Here is a 14,608-nt window from a genome sequence, read left to right as displayed (position 1 = left end):
TAAAAACATTTAATACTTTATACAGCGACTTGATTACGTTATCTGTATGATTAATGGTAATAGATATTATACATGTAAGAATACAAATAGATATTTTACGTAAGAACTGGAAGACCAAATTCAGGTTTAAATTGGGATGAAGAAATGATTGAAGGATGTGGGAAATCCATGAAGACATGCGTTCACATGATAAATATGCGCGCTGAGCATCGTAATAATAAATGCAGCGTGTTTCGTTTGCTATGATAGTTCGCACATATATTTCTATTTAAACTTGATCACGATTTCACATCACCTTTCCCTTTACTCGTAAAAATACTTTTAGTAAAATAAAGATCAGTCGTTTTTCAGTGGACGCTCCCAATGCACCATCGGTCCACGATGCGCAGAATGTAACTACCGCGAGCAATAAATGAATTCTTTTTACAATTACGTTATGATACACTTATTCATTTACTGTCGACAGCGTTACATTTGTCTATAAATTGTCTCGTCACCACCACGAGTAGTCGCGCAGAAACTTCTCACGATTCTGCATGTAGCTTAATAAATAATATTACTCGGACTGTAATGCATTTCTATAATAACCGTGTTTCTCATTATGAACGACATAATAAAAGGCAAACGTTCCAACTTAGATATCTTTATAAATAATTAGAATATCAAAATGTAGAAGTCCTCCACTTGAACAGGCAGTGTTCGAAATCTACGTCGCCGTTTGCTCGATGCGTCGCTTGAGACTAGAGAATGCTTTATTCACGTAATGTACAAAGAGATCTGTATCGTATGATCTCGGCAGAGTATCGAAGCAGAAACATCGCAATAATAGATCTAGATCGTGTGATGATTCCGCAATGTTAAATACATTAACAATATCTAGTAGCTTCATACATTTCAATCGGGCATCAGCTTTGGTCACGTGGTCTCGGACACTTTACGAGCCCGAACGGTCTTTTTATGCTTCACCGGCTCCGTCGCACTGTCGTTATCAGACATCGACGAATCTCGTAAAGTCTTCCTGCCGCGGCCAACGTTCTTCTCCTCGTTTTCAGACCCAACGGACTCCCTATTCGACTTTCGCCTTTGACGTTGCGGAATATGATTTTGCACTTCCATAGCATCGCGAAGATGTTTCCGCTTCGCTTCCCAAAACATCTCCTGTCTCTGTGCTATTTCAGGATACCTATCGCAAACGTTGCACAAGGTGTATTGGTATTACTGTAAAAAGGTTGCTCTTACAATAACCATTTATTCCATTACCTGTCTGTGAATTCTTTAGTAGGTGGAATTACAAAATGCCACCCCTTTTTCGGTTGGTGTACTCCCAAGTTTGTGAAGATCTCTTTAATTTCATCAGGGGGCAATTTAATAACTGACGAAATTGTTTTTCTGTTCAGGAACTCGTGTTCCGTAAATGACAATAACTAAAATGGTACAGTTTTAGTGATGTAGTTGTTCCTTACAGTAGATGAATAGAGGAGCATGGTACTCACAACGTAATCCCTGGTTCTACACATAAGTTCCGCAGAAATGCCGTTCTGCGAGGATATACTATCCTTCGGATAAAGAAGCTCGCTACTTACAACCCAATTTCCCTGAACTAAAACTGCTACTTGCTGTAAGTATTTTAAAATAGCCGATGTTTCCTGATCCGGCGATAAAATCGAGCGTAACTGCGTGAAAGATATAACTTTGGCTGCAAAGGATTTGTACAATTAAAATATCACCCTCTCAGATATACATATATTTATATTCATATCACTAACCGTCTTTCATGAGAGTTTTAATTTGATCAAGGAGGGGTAGAGTCCTAATATAATTAAGGGACGTTGTGCAATCGGATATATCCAGCTTTAATTGATCGTCCTTCATTCTAGGCGCTAATTGATCTAAATATTGCTGAGTCGATAAATTCAATGTATTAACAGTTTCATCAGTAGCGGAGCAAAACATTTCTAAACGCGTGAGCTGAAAATGTAATTTATTTATACGCAAAATGCTACCAGAAATTAGTAATTATCTTAATGTTAAGAATACAAGTGATATTAACCTCCGCTTGAGTACCATTCGCTGGAATATAGTTCGTATGAATCCATCTCTCTTCTAAACTTTTTTGAGCATGATGCTGAAACGACTGCTCTTGCATCTTCTTTATAAATTCTGGTTTCTGTCTAGCAAAGGTCACGCTGACTTGCTTCGGGCCTTCTTCTTCCTCGTCGACTTCTGAACGCGTAAGATTTTGATTAATAAAAGTTGTAGTAATTAATTTGAACGGTACAGACATAGATGCTACCTTCTCCCAGATTTTTGGCTTCCTCCCTCACACGTTTATCACTTTTATCAAGGTAATTAAACTGCGGACGCATTTGAATAACGCCTTTCAACGGTGTTACGTGCAATTCGCCGTCTTGAAAAATACCAACTGCGTAGTTGGAACAATTCGGCAATGCTCGGAAAGATTGCAGCACTGTTTTGTCCATGAGATTACTAAAACACAAAACCTACAGTGTATAATACAAAATAGATACACCATTTACTATTGGAAGCTGGAAAGAAATCGCAGTACCCACAAGCTTGCTCGCTCTACCTAATACCCTCCAAAAAATCCTGCTTTTACGATTCTACTGTCACGAGTTGCTTCGTTTGCATTCTTCGTCACGCGTCAGACTTTGTTCCAGGCCAGGATTGAGTAACTGGTGGGTCGCGGTTAGTCAACCCTGTTCCAGGCAATTGGGAGGAGTTAGCGGACGATTCCTCTTGTCCTTATAACATTTCAGCTTGTGGGTAGCACAACTTATTTCCACCTCCCAATAATACTACAGTAATTAGTTTTCTAAATACCTGTCGAATGCCTTCTCTTCGTCCTCCTGATCAGTTTTCGAATCCCCATCCGCGTTGATCGCGATTTGCTCGCCTTTACTATGATCATAATTGACGCTCTGCGTATCTATCGCAACTTCTATGAGAACTTCCTGATTCTCCGGTTTTATCGCCGACTTTACAAAGGTCGCATTGTCGTAACCTTCTCGCGCAGGTCGGACTGGGTATTGGAATATAAAAAGTTTATCCGCGAGTGATTTCGAGAGGAATACAGGAATCTGAAAGGGATTAAACTTATTCTTTTCTTCCTCCTTTAAAGCACGACCGCAATTTTCATACATCTTCTATTTTTCATTGATATAATTCTTCGTAGAAGCGTGCAGAATTCCGATCATACATCAACGTTTTCTTAAGGTGTATTTAACACAAAGAAACTCGTATTTTTATCTCTGATACCATAGAAATAAATAGATACTGCCTATTCGTTAGAAAAATAAAGAAATGTATCGCATGTGGCGGAACGAAGATTATAACGATTTAAATATCGTAACCTAAAAGTACCACGTTGCACATGACAGTCGAAAGGTTCGGGGAGAAAGTGAAAATTGATTTGCAAACCTCTTTAATCACCGGGTCATTTTCATTCTCCATTGTGTTAGAATTAGACATTTAAACACTATGTAATTACTTTCCACTTGTCGCTCGAAACTATCCAAGTACGCTTCGGTGCAAACCAACAGCAAACACTGATTTCTGTATTATGCTGGTTTAAATGAGATAATTGAGATAAAGAGCTGGCGGATAGTATCTCAAGCTGTGAGATGACGTGTCAGATAAAAATGAGATAAACAGTGACAGGTCCATGCAGATCCATGTACATAAATTCTTTCGTACCAGTAATTATTGCTAAATTCTTCTGCTTGACTATGTATATACAGTAAACAATGCGCGATACTAGACTTTCAATCTAATTTCTGTATGATACTGCATTTGCAGGTTGAGATTCCACGGATTTAACCATGGCTACCAATGCAATTTAACACAACAAATTATCAGTGTCAGATAATTGCGTATGTGTCACAACACGTATTGTAAACTTGATTAATATTTGTAAATTACTGGGGCTAATGTGCTTGACGTAAGTTCTCCGTGTCATTTAAGAAGGAACCCATTTCGCGCATGTAGAATGAGCTCATTGGCTCCGAAAAAGCGTTGGTGGGGGTACAGCCAATAGTGGTTTCTCACGGCACCAATGAGCGTCAACCTGCGCCGAATTCGTCTAAACTCGTCGGTCGACAGGTTCCTTCTTAAATGACAGAAAGATGTATATCGTGTAAACAGCGAGGTTAATTTTTCCAAGTAAAATTTGTAAGAGTGCTTCCGTGACTTTCATTTAATCTAAAGTGAGAGAATGAAAGCAGTCGAAAGACTTTTATTTTAAAGGCCAGTTTAAGATGTGTCAGTGCAACGCGTACGCGACACAGTACGCATATTCGGCCCTTGAATTATTGTGAAGCATCAATTTTTTAAACGAATTTATTTATATCTGATCATTGAAAAGAGGACGGTGTTCGAAAAATCAGCAGAATGACATCGATGCTTGATCAGTATGCACAAGCATCTCAACGCTCCAAACAAGCACACGCGCCACCGATTCGTCCTGATATTGTAAGTTTCTTTTTCCAAGCTCCTCTTAGCTTTGTTTATGATAAACTCTTTCTTCTATGAGCTGGTATCTGCTTTGCTCTTTTCTTGATTTGTATATGGGATTATAAATAAATAATATTGTATGTGTTCTTTGTTTAACAAATTAGTTAATAAAGACCATGGAAGAATTTGTGTGCTGGTATTAATGTTATTCGAATGCATTAAACAATAAGTGTTTCATTGAATTTGTAGAGTACAGCAGGATTTATCCAAATGAAGTTGCAAGACGATGGGCCAATTTTTATAAAACAGAAAGTTAATTTCCTACCGCCTGACAGAATTTTGCATCTTGTTGTTAATAATAACATTATTGTCATTGCTATGGCTAATAACATCCTCTTACGTATTGATATGAAACATCCGGACACACCAGAAGGTACTGCCTCTTTTACTTTAATGCAGAGGTGCACACGGAGCCGCTTTTACCTCCTCGCGATTCTGGGCGCCGGATCAGGAGGGCCTCTCCTCTGGTCATTGGCTTTTCTGTTGCAAGAGCCTTTATTTTGGCTGCTCTTTCTTTTGTGTCTGTTTTACTCAGCCGCGTTATGTCGTTTCGGAGCCTTCAAAGCCCCCCCGTCTCCGGGTTTTACCTGTTTCTCCTGTTATACCCTCTGGGTCTACCATACCCAGCCCTGGTCACCCTATTCCATTTTCCTATGCATGGGTGTCCGAGGTCCTTCCTGCCGTTCCTCTCACTTCAGCCCTAGATTCTCCATCCGTTCGGCCAGAAAGTCTGGGTTTGTGAACATCCACTCTCCACTTTGGTCTCTCCCATCCGCTGTAGCCTCTTCCCTCTGACCCTAAGAGTCACTAATCTATTTTGTTTAGCTTAGTTTACTTACTTTATTTTAATTTGATATCTATTTTCTATCTATGTTACCTCTAGGGAGCCAGATTCCGAGTTTCGTTCTCCTGGGCTCTGATGTAGGCACCCCCCTATGTCCGTATGTGCGGGAACAGTTCTTATGCTAGCTGTGGCATGTAGGTTTCACCTCCGTGTTCCACCTGACTGCTTCCTTACTCTCAGTCCACAACCGCCACCCTTCTTGTTGCCATCTTCCTGTCCCTTTCCCTCTTCCTCTTTTCCCTTCATTACCCTCCTGCAGAAGTCTTCCAGAGCTTTCCATTTTTTGTATATCCTTGAGGGCAGCCTCCATGTAGCACTGGTGAAAATGGGGCCTCGAGGTCTAAGGCCTCCTGCAGCTTCTCTCTCTCGTCATCGCGAGCCCTGCACCCAAACCAGCACCTATCCTCCTTGGCCTTCCCAAGGATCAGGAGCTAAGCGTGAAGCTATTACCTTGTACAGCCTCGCGCTTGGCTCTGGCACAGCACCCAGAATCGCGAGGAGGTAAAAGCGACTCTGTGTGTACCTCTGCTTCAGTGGAATATGAAAAAGGATGCACGTGTGATACGAGACCGTTCATTTCAGAGATCGATATATCCAAATATGCCATAAGCATGAAAATGTCAGGGATGTTTCTGGATCCTTTGGGTAATCATTTATTGATAGCTTTCGTTCCGAATCAGCAAGATAATCCACCGCCTGAGCTATTTTATTTACATAGAAAAACCACGAAATTAAAGCAGGTAAGTGAGAAGATTAAGCGTAACAGAAGTAACTTGTTAAATAAAATTGTATAAGTGTATATTATTTAAGCAAGGAATCTTTGGATTTAGGCAAGTAAACTGAAGGGCCATGAAATTACTGCAGTCGGATGGAACTTCTCGAATTCCTCTGAAATCACTACGGGTCCGATTCTCTTGGGGACCTCGAAAGGTCTTATTTTTGAAACAGAGATTGGATTAGACGGAGATAAAATATTTAATACAAGTTTGGAGCAATACTTACGGCAGGTATAAAGAAACGTAGAATTAATGTTCAACTGCATCGTTATCAGTATACATTCCCAGTCCACGATAATGAAACTACTTCCCTTATATCATTATTCATTATTTCCAAAGCTTCCTAACTACTTACCTCTTTATGGTGCTAAGGAGGTAGAAGGATTGGTGAGTTAGATGTTATACTTTCTACACATGCAAAATATCCGTAGTATTTTCTGTTGAAATTTTCATTTCCTACCATCATATTAACTATTCGACGTTACGTTGGTTTCGCACCATAAAATTGTGACCTATTGTGACGTGGATACTGCTCAACGTTATTATACAACCAATTTTTATTTATCATATATTTTAGGTGTTCGATATAGGAAAGAATAGTAAGCCGCCGATCACCGGCTTAGAATTTCATAAAATACCAAATACCGATAAATATGTGATTATTGTTACCACTCTTGTGCGCATTTATCAATATATCGGATCAGTGCAGAACCCAGAAGAAAAACCTTTATTGCAACAAGTCTTTAATAAGTACTTGAACGTTCAAGGTAAATTGTGCCCGAATACATTCACTGAAAAATTGTATCTATATTAATCGCAAGAGTAACATTTTTACAGAAAGGTTCACCGATGTGATAAGTTCCTTGCCTTACTCTAAAATGCAATTTTATTATCCCGCGATTGGTAGTTTACCAAAGTCATTTGGTTGGCTAACTGAGACTGGTATATTGCATGCTCAGGTAAATATTATTTTAATGTAAGGGTATAATGTAAGAGTTTAAATTCCTATATGATCTGAATGTGTTTAGATCGACCCGACGGTAGACTCAAGGAATGTTTTAATAGATCAGAAAATGTTGGCTTGTCCTAAAGCGAGTCTCATGGGGAGCAGCAAATCGGAGATTACTACTGCACCGCTATCTTTTGTTTTAACAGAATTTCATGCACTGCTACTGTACACAGATCGCGTAAAAGGCATATCCCTTTTAAATCAGGAATTGATATTCGAAGATATCTATAATGATGTACGTATAATAGATAAGAAACGCAATGGTATGAATAAATCCTGAATTTACAATATCTTAATTTTCTATAGACTGTCGTAAAATTACTTAATATTACTAAGGACTACGTAACTCGTTCTATATGGGCTTATAGCGAGAGAGCGGTGTTTAAATACAAAGTTAACAAAGAAGACAGAAATGTCTGGCAGGTAAATCATTGCGCTTTCTAAATCACTTCGTATTAAATCAATAATTACACGTGTTACGCTTATACAGGTTTATATCGATAAAGGTGAATTCGAACTTGCAAAACAATATTGTAAAGATAATCCAGCGCACATAGATCAAGTACTTGTAAAACAAGCGGAAATGCTTTTTAAATGCAAAGAGTAAGTAGAGCTTTATATAATCCTATTTAAGACACGGGCTAAGCTTATTTAAATATTGTCTTATAGATACGAGAAAAGTGCTCTCATCTACGCAGATACTCATTCGTCGTTTGAAGAGATATCTTTAAAATTTCTTCAAGAATGGGAAATAGAGGCTTTGAAAACATTCCTTAAGAAGGTGCTGCACTTATTACCTTAAGCCAGTTGAATTTAAATGTTTAAAATAACTCGACTTCTTATATTTAGAAATTGGAAGGATTAAAAGTACAGGATAAAACACAAATAACTATGATTGTTATATGGGTAACCGAGTTATTTATGAATCAAATGGGTGTACTACGAAATAGTAGTACATCATATTTACACGATTCGCAGTACCTAGAACTCCAGAAGCAATTCGATAGTTTCCTCGCAATACCAAAAGTCGAGGTATCAATTCAGAGATATTACATTGCTTTATGAAGTTATGATCTTTTTGGATACATAGAAAATCATTTGGATTTCAGGAATGTATAAAAAGAAATCGCAGTACTATATATGACTTAATGGCAAGTCATGGCGATAAAGATAATCTTATTCGTTTGACTATAATGCATTGCAATTATGAAGAAGTGATACGCCAACATCTATATAAAAATAATTATTTGGAAGCTCTCGATCTTTTAAAAAGTCAAAATAACAAAGATCTCTTCTATCAGTTTTCTGGTATAATTTTGCAAGAATTACCACGTCCTGCCGTGACTGCTATGATATCGCAAGGCTCCTTATTAAAACCATCCAAGCTTCTTCCAGCTTTAGTATCTTGTAACAGTGACGAGAAACATGTGAGATACGCCTACTTATTGCTCTTTTGTTACTTCTATGTTTTACAGTTAATTAACAAAATTTTGGTGTAACAGGCGAAAGAAATAATCAGGTATTTAGAATTCTGCGTGTATAAGCAAAGCTGCCAGGAACAGGCGATTCACAATTTTCTGTTGTCATTATACGCCCGTTACAAAAAAGATGAAGTAATGCGTTACATTAGTTCGCAAGGTGATCTTCAAATTACACTCTCTAGCGCGAAATATTCGGACGGTCGCAGTGAGTGCGAATTTTAGCCTGTTTTGGCCACTCGGAAGCGAAAAAGTTCACACTCAGTGCGCACCAGTGCAACCGTCCGAATACGCTATTAGAGAAATATTCATTGAAGCGATGAATTTATTCCTCAGGGCAAGATATCAATATGGTGCATTATGATGTACACTACGCGCTACGATTGTGTCAAGAAGTTGGTCTAACCGAAGCCTGTGTACAACTGTCCGCACTACTTGGACTCTGGACAACAGCGGTCGATTTAGCTTTGACGATAAGCGTTGATCTTGCTAAACAAATAGCTGCTATGCCTCCTGATCATGATAATGAATTGAGGAAAAAATTGTGGTTAAAAATTGGTAATCAATAATACTCTCAACTTGAAGCTTTTCAATCTGTTCCAATTCATATTGATCGAAATTTCAGCCGAGCACGTGGTCAGAGAGAAAGACGATATACAGAAAGCAATGGAGTTTTTACAAAATTGCGATATAGTCAGAATAGAAGACATACTACCATTTTTTTCAGACTTCGTTACTATAGATCATTTTAAAGACGCTATTTGCAATTCATTACAGGTAAAGTAATTTTGCATGTAAACGTGCCACGAGTTTATAAAATCTACATAATACATTTTAATCCTAATCAACAGGAGTATAATCAACATATTCAAGACGTCAAAGAAGAAATGCAAGAAGCAACGAAAGCAGCGGAACTTATTAGGAAGGATATACAAGAGTTTAGAACAAGGTAAGCAGAAAAGGTGGTAGTTGATTTAACCACGCGATATAACTAAAATTCCTTCCAGGTGTACATTTATACACGCAAAGGACACGTGTAACACTTGTGACGTTCAGTTGGTGTTACGACCTTTCTATGTATTTCCATGCGGCCACAGATTTCACAGCGACTGCCTTGTGGCTGCGTTAACACCTATGCTGTCGATGGAGCAGAGGACAAAATTAGCTGATCTTCAGCGACAGCTCACTGCTCTTTCGAGCAGACCCGAAGATACTACATCGGTCGGATCAGTGTCTTTATCTACGAAAGACCAAATCAAGGCTGACATTGACGAACTGATAGCTTCTGAATGTTTATATTGTGGAGAACTTATGATAGAGTGAGTCAGAGTTATTTTAGCAAATAACTAAATAGCGATTCGAAGATCTAACGTAGTAATGAAAAATCATTATATTGTAGGTCCATAGATAAGTCATTCATAGAAGAGGAAGATTACGCAAGAGTGATGAAGGAATGGGCATAAGTAGCCGTTGGTTTGTAAAATATTCGTTTCCTTTGTATATTATGTTTATTTATCAAAATTACTGTTTGTAATAAGTGGAGTATATATATTATATTGTTCTGGACGTGTAAGCTATTTATTTTATATCTATTATTATCTGTAAACGTAAGAATAAAAAATCGAGGTAACTTTAATCATTTCTCACATACATACGCCTGACAATGTGAACACATGCAATGTGTCGAATCGCGTTATATAATAATTTCAATAAGTTCTAAATATATTACATTGATTAATAACTTAATTCAGCCCTAATAACAATTCAGCTTTCTTGTTTCGTTTGCTCACAGATTTACTACCGTGGACATAGTACCGTAATGGTTTATTTGACCATTCTGCGCCATAATTATCTATGCCTATTCTAGGGCACTTCACAATCTCAATTTTCTCGTCCACATCGTCACGCTCGATCCATAAACCTTTCCAGGAACACATGGAGTGTTTACTATGGTTCTTACGAAGTTGAAAAGCCATGCATAGTTTCGATGGACCGTTACACAGTTCGTGCGTTTTAAAAACCCGCAAAGGCTTTTTAGGTGCAGTTGACGTTCCCTTTGAAGTTCGTTGAGTAGTCATAGTCTCGATACCTTCTAAGGGTTCGACAGCCCTTATCAAAACAGCACACCCCTCACCTAAAATCTTACCAAGAGATTTCTACGTGGAAGAACGTAAAGTACGGAAGATATAAATTTTTATATATTGTAAGCATGCTCTTCGGATTTAACGTCTCTATGAGTAACGCTATTACTTCCTAATACGTAGTATCGCCAGATTTTCTGTGTACTATGTTCAGAATCATTAGGATGTGCTGCTACAATAGTAGTGTATTTTATATAAGGATCAATTTCTACCCATAAATCGTTAGACTCGTAAATCTTTTTCTCGTTAAAATTATCTTCTTCAATAAAGAAAGCTGTGCAAATCTTGGAAGGACCATTACAAAGTTCATACGGTTTGATACGCTGTGCCTTCTTCACAATTCTCTTTTCTTTAGTTCTCTCAAATTGCATATTTCTTAATAATTCCATATAATCAAGACCGAGTATGGGTTCCACCGCTTTGATCAACACATGTGCTCCTGACTCTAAATAGTTTTTACTATGATACTAAATATACTTTGCCACGGTATGTTATCTATTATTGTTTCGGTCGTTCACAAATCTGGATACTAAAGTCCGTTCAACGAGTCGAGTCAGCAGTTGTAAATAAATTATGCTGAAGTACGCGGGAAAGGCAGCGGCCACACTAATTGGTTGCCAAAAGTTATCAAAGGCTAGTAAATTATTAATTAAAGTGCCGTCTCTGCATCAGTTTGTAAAACGCTTCACATAAAAAAATACAAAAATAACAATAACAATACCGAGGGTGGCCAAATTATTATACTCAAAACAATTTCGTCAATTTTTGGGATCATTCTAAAATGGATTTAATACGATTAAAAAAATATTAAATTGTCAACTAAAAGTTCTGAAAGGAAACTTTCGCAAGTTCTAGATCTTCAAAGTGAAAAGTACCCTTTTTACTTTGATCGCGAATAACTCGGTCAATAAAAATCGTACAACAAACCCCTCCCCCCAAAAAAAACGAAATTAAAGAGAAATGTTTGATCTATAAGAGCTCTTCGTTAGATTTACTGGAAAAAATTTTATTTGGCCCGTGCTTATGTTCAAACTAGGCAAAAATTTCTGAAACTTCGTTTCCTGCGCTTCATCTTGATAAAACAGTATCATAATGGACGAAAAAAAATCTGAGTCCTTGATTCAAAAACTAGAAAATTCAAGCCTTAAAATGCGTTTTTTAAATATTTTTTGCCACCATTTTTCGCAGAGATACAGCCATTCCATTGCTTAAACTTACAAAATCTCAAACCTTTTTGCTTGAATCAAACTCTGAATAAAAAAGTATTAACACGTTTAGAATTTGCTTTGTCCATTGTGTCATTCATCTTCATATTTGCAACAAATAATATATATTATCTGATACGTCCCTGTTTTGCTCGACCGCCGCCACGTATTTTTGTTTACAGCAGGTGCTCGACTCGTCGAGCAGACTACATAAGTTTCTATAATGATTATGAACTCCCCACTCACCTTGACTAGATATATTGAAACAATGATACATGCCGTACGTCATATACACGTAGATAGTTCCCGGTGGCATGTACATCGGCATATTACGAGGCGTAACTTTATTCTGATACGTGTGCGAAGCTTTGTCAATTACTCCTAAATAACCTTCCGTCTCAACGATCCTACCCTTTAAAATAGTTCCATTCTCTAGGCAACGAACTAGTATTTTTCCTAAATATACCAAGATTAATCTAAGTGTAAATATCGAAGGACAGGGAAGCAAGACAGTTAATAAAGTTACCTAATAGATTCTGAGCTAACTGTTCACAGGGAGAATCGAAAAATGAGAACGGCAGTCTGTTAGAACATATCTGTTTCTCCCAAGCAGTTAAAGGCGGATCTTCCAACTGTTTCAATTCTTCCGCCATCATTTTAAGATCCACCACTGCCCTAGGTTTATTTGTTTTGGGAAGGATGTTCGGTTTAAAGTCCTCGTTGTTTGCTTTATTTCCTATATGGACCGAATTGTACAGAATTACGCATTAAGCAATTCTGAATCTTGAATTTTAAAGGGACTTACTATCTCTCAGACTTTTCAAATTAAGTTTACTTTTCTGTGTTTGATCGGAAGTTCGAACATCCTCTAAGCCGGATGCGGATAGATTAGCAGATTCTGTGGTATCTAACGCTTCTCTTCGATCTGTTTTTATTGCATTGCTTAATTTCTGATTTTGCAAATTCTTAGCTTGGACTGCTTGGAACTGATGTTCAATATCCTATCACAAATTTCCACGCAAGTTATATAGATAATTAACTTATAGCGAATTCGGTATCTCGCACTGACTCAGTGTTGATACCAGAAAATGAGTTGAATTAGCTGTTCCTGATAGAGACGAAGATAGCTCTATAAGAATCAACCAATCCAAGTCATTTTCTGGTACCAACACAGAGTCAGTGAGAGATACCGAATTCGCGATTACTTACAAGGGAACACCGCGAACCCGGGCTTACCGATTGGAACGCAACTTTGTGGGGTTTTAGAGTGATTCAAAACAAGAACAACGGTGTCTTTCATTTGTGCCCTATCGCCCTTTAAGGGGATGAAAATTAACCTCAAAGTCAAATTGGCAATTCCACTTTTTCGCGTATAATTCTTAAAGTACAACAGACAGAAAAAAATGTTTCAAACAAAATTTGAATGGTGCAATAAGCGCTATAAACTTCCGTTAACAAAATTTTGAAGAGTTTTTTTCGTCAGTTATGTATTTTTTTAAACGCTTTTCAAAATTTTGTTAACGGAAGTTTGTAGCGCTTATTGCACCGTTAATCTTTTGTTTGAAACATTTTTTTCTGTCTGTTGTACTTTGAGAGTTATACGCGAAAAAGTGGAAGTGCCAATTTGACTTTGAGGTTAGTTTTCAGCCCCTTGAAGGGCGATAGGGTCCAAATGAAACACACCGTTGTTCTTGTTTTGAGTCACTCTGAAAACTCACAAAGTTGCATTCCAATCGGTGAGTCCGAGTTCGCAGTGTTCCCTTGTTAGTCATTTTAAAAAACGCTAAACATACGCGAGAGCAAAAAAATATCGATGTTTTCGAAATCAGCGTAAACTCGTTAATTTTCGACATTTTACAAAATTCTATATAAAATTATGTATTACTGACGAACCTCCGCCTTCTCTTCTGTTTCATCTTTACCAGGATCGTCTTTGCTTTCTCGTTTGGTAGAATTTGCTTTCAAAGTAGACCGCGTTCGCTTCATCGATGAAACACAGGGCAGCGGGCGAAACGCTACAAAACTGTTAAACGGTTGTCGAATAACGTTCTCTATAAAAAAAAAATAACATAAACTTTGACAAAATCTATAACATTTTCCGCACAACAGGTTAGGGCGGGCTACGAAGAACGTTCGATTTGAATTTGAAATACAATCAGGGGGACCAAGCCGTCTTTGTTTGGCTGAAGTTTTCCCGTTTAGTTAGCACCGCATTGGTAGGAGGCGCTAGGTACATCACACACACATACCTACGTGTATCAGTGAGCACGACACACAACCTTTCGACGTTGGTGACATGTTACCATGACGACCGTCGTTATTTAGAAATGTTACCATGACGACCGTCGTTATTTAGAAATTTTTGGCGCAAACACGAGGAAGTGTCCTCACTTTCCCTGGTTTACCCTTTCTAAGGCCGTCTGATCATGGATTGTCGCGTCAGTGACGCGTATGCAGCAGATAGAAGGATATACAAAGGAATTGAATATATTTTCTTTTCCTAAGAAAAGAAGAAATATTCAATTTCAATGTTTATCCTTCTATCTGCTGCATACGTGTCGCTGGCGCGAAGATCCGTGGACGGGTTTTAAAGTAAACGGTGCATTACACGTATACACATACACA

At 37.9% G+C, this 14,608-nt stretch overlaps 2 protein-coding genes across 4 annotated transcripts; one reads left to right on the top strand and one right to left on the bottom strand.

The window, feature by feature from the left end:
* Positions 1-231: 231 nt before the first annotated feature.
* Positions 232-14,115, bottom strand: Polr3e (RNA polymerase III subunit E). 2 transcript variants are annotated; one of them, XM_076824921.1, is made up of 8 exons: positions 13,877-14,115; positions 2,842-3,098; positions 2,294-2,487; positions 2,051-2,223; positions 1,767-1,968; positions 1,494-1,696; positions 1,261-1,424; positions 232-1,183 (listed from the first exon to the last, which is right to left on the bottom strand). In XM_076824921.1, exons 1-8 carry the CDS (start codon positions 13,967-13,969, stop codon positions 916-918), a joined length of 1,554 nt encoding a protein of 517 aa, XP_076681036.1. In that variant the 5' UTR covers positions 13,970-14,115; the 3' UTR covers positions 232-915. The 2 variants fall into 2 exon arrangements, with proteins under 2 accessions (XP_076681036.1, XP_076681037.1); XM_076824922.1 differs by lacking the exon at positions 13,877-14,115 and adding an exon at positions 3,439-3,596.
* Positions 4,314-10,273, top strand: Dor (vacuolar protein sorting-associated protein 18 dor). 2 transcript variants are annotated; one of them, XM_076824919.1, is made up of 18 exons: positions 4,314-4,488; positions 4,720-4,903; positions 5,957-6,114; positions 6,205-6,381; positions 6,728-6,917; positions 6,988-7,109; positions 7,179-7,394; positions 7,466-7,582; positions 7,650-7,762; positions 7,829-7,940; positions 8,009-8,191; positions 8,269-8,586; positions 8,662-8,797; positions 8,974-9,195; positions 9,263-9,414; positions 9,489-9,586; positions 9,645-9,956; positions 10,037-10,273. In XM_076824919.1, the coding sequence occupies exons 1-18, from the start codon at positions 4,408-4,410 to the stop codon at positions 10,098-10,100; spliced, it is 2,955 nt and encodes a 984-aa protein (XP_076681034.1). In that variant the 5' UTR covers positions 4,314-4,407; the 3' UTR covers positions 10,101-10,273. The 2 variants fall into 2 exon arrangements, with proteins under 2 accessions (XP_076681034.1, XP_076681035.1); XM_076824920.1 differs by lacking the exons at positions 4,314-4,488; positions 4,720-4,903; positions 5,957-6,114; positions 6,205-6,381 and adding an exon at positions 6,433-6,537.
* Positions 14,116-14,608: the final 493 nt, after the last annotated feature.

This window comes from Andrena cerasifolii, chromosome 12, assembly GCF_050908995.1.
Source record: "Andrena cerasifolii isolate SP2316 chromosome 12, iyAndCera1_principal, whole genome shotgun sequence".
In the NCBI taxonomy this organism is placed as follows: Eukaryota; Metazoa; Arthropoda; class Insecta; order Hymenoptera; family Andrenidae; genus Andrena; species Andrena cerasifolii.
The sequence above is the reverse complement of the archived record's forward strand: the minus strand, read 5'-3'. Positions and strand labels throughout refer to the sequence as shown.

Bases quoted from the DNA above. Each gene is read 5' to 3' on its own strand.
- Polr3e (XM_076824921.1), bottom strand. From the start codon at position 13,969: ATGAAGCGAACGCGGTCTACTTTGAAAGCAAATTCTACCAAACGAGAA. The intron at 2,488-2,841 runs GTATTTAGAAAA...TTTGTGTTTTAG, and splicing joins GAAGAGAAGGCATTCGACAG to TAATCTCATGGACAAAACAG. The intron at 2,224-2,293 runs GTAGCATCTATG...TTACGCGTTCAG, and splicing joins AGCCAAAAATCTGGGAGAAG to AAGTCGACGAGGAAGAAGAA.
- Dor (XM_076824919.1), top strand. From the start codon at position 4,408: ATGACATCGATGCTTGATCAGTATGCACAAGCATCTCAACGCTCCAAA. The intron at 7,110-7,178 runs GTAAATATTATT...GAATGTGTTTAG, and splicing joins CTGGTATATTGCATGCTCAG to ATCGACCCGACGGTAGACTC. The intron at 7,941-8,008 runs GTGCTGCACTTA...TCTTATATTTAG, and splicing joins TGAAAACATTCCTTAAGAAG to AAATTGGAAGGATTAAAAGT.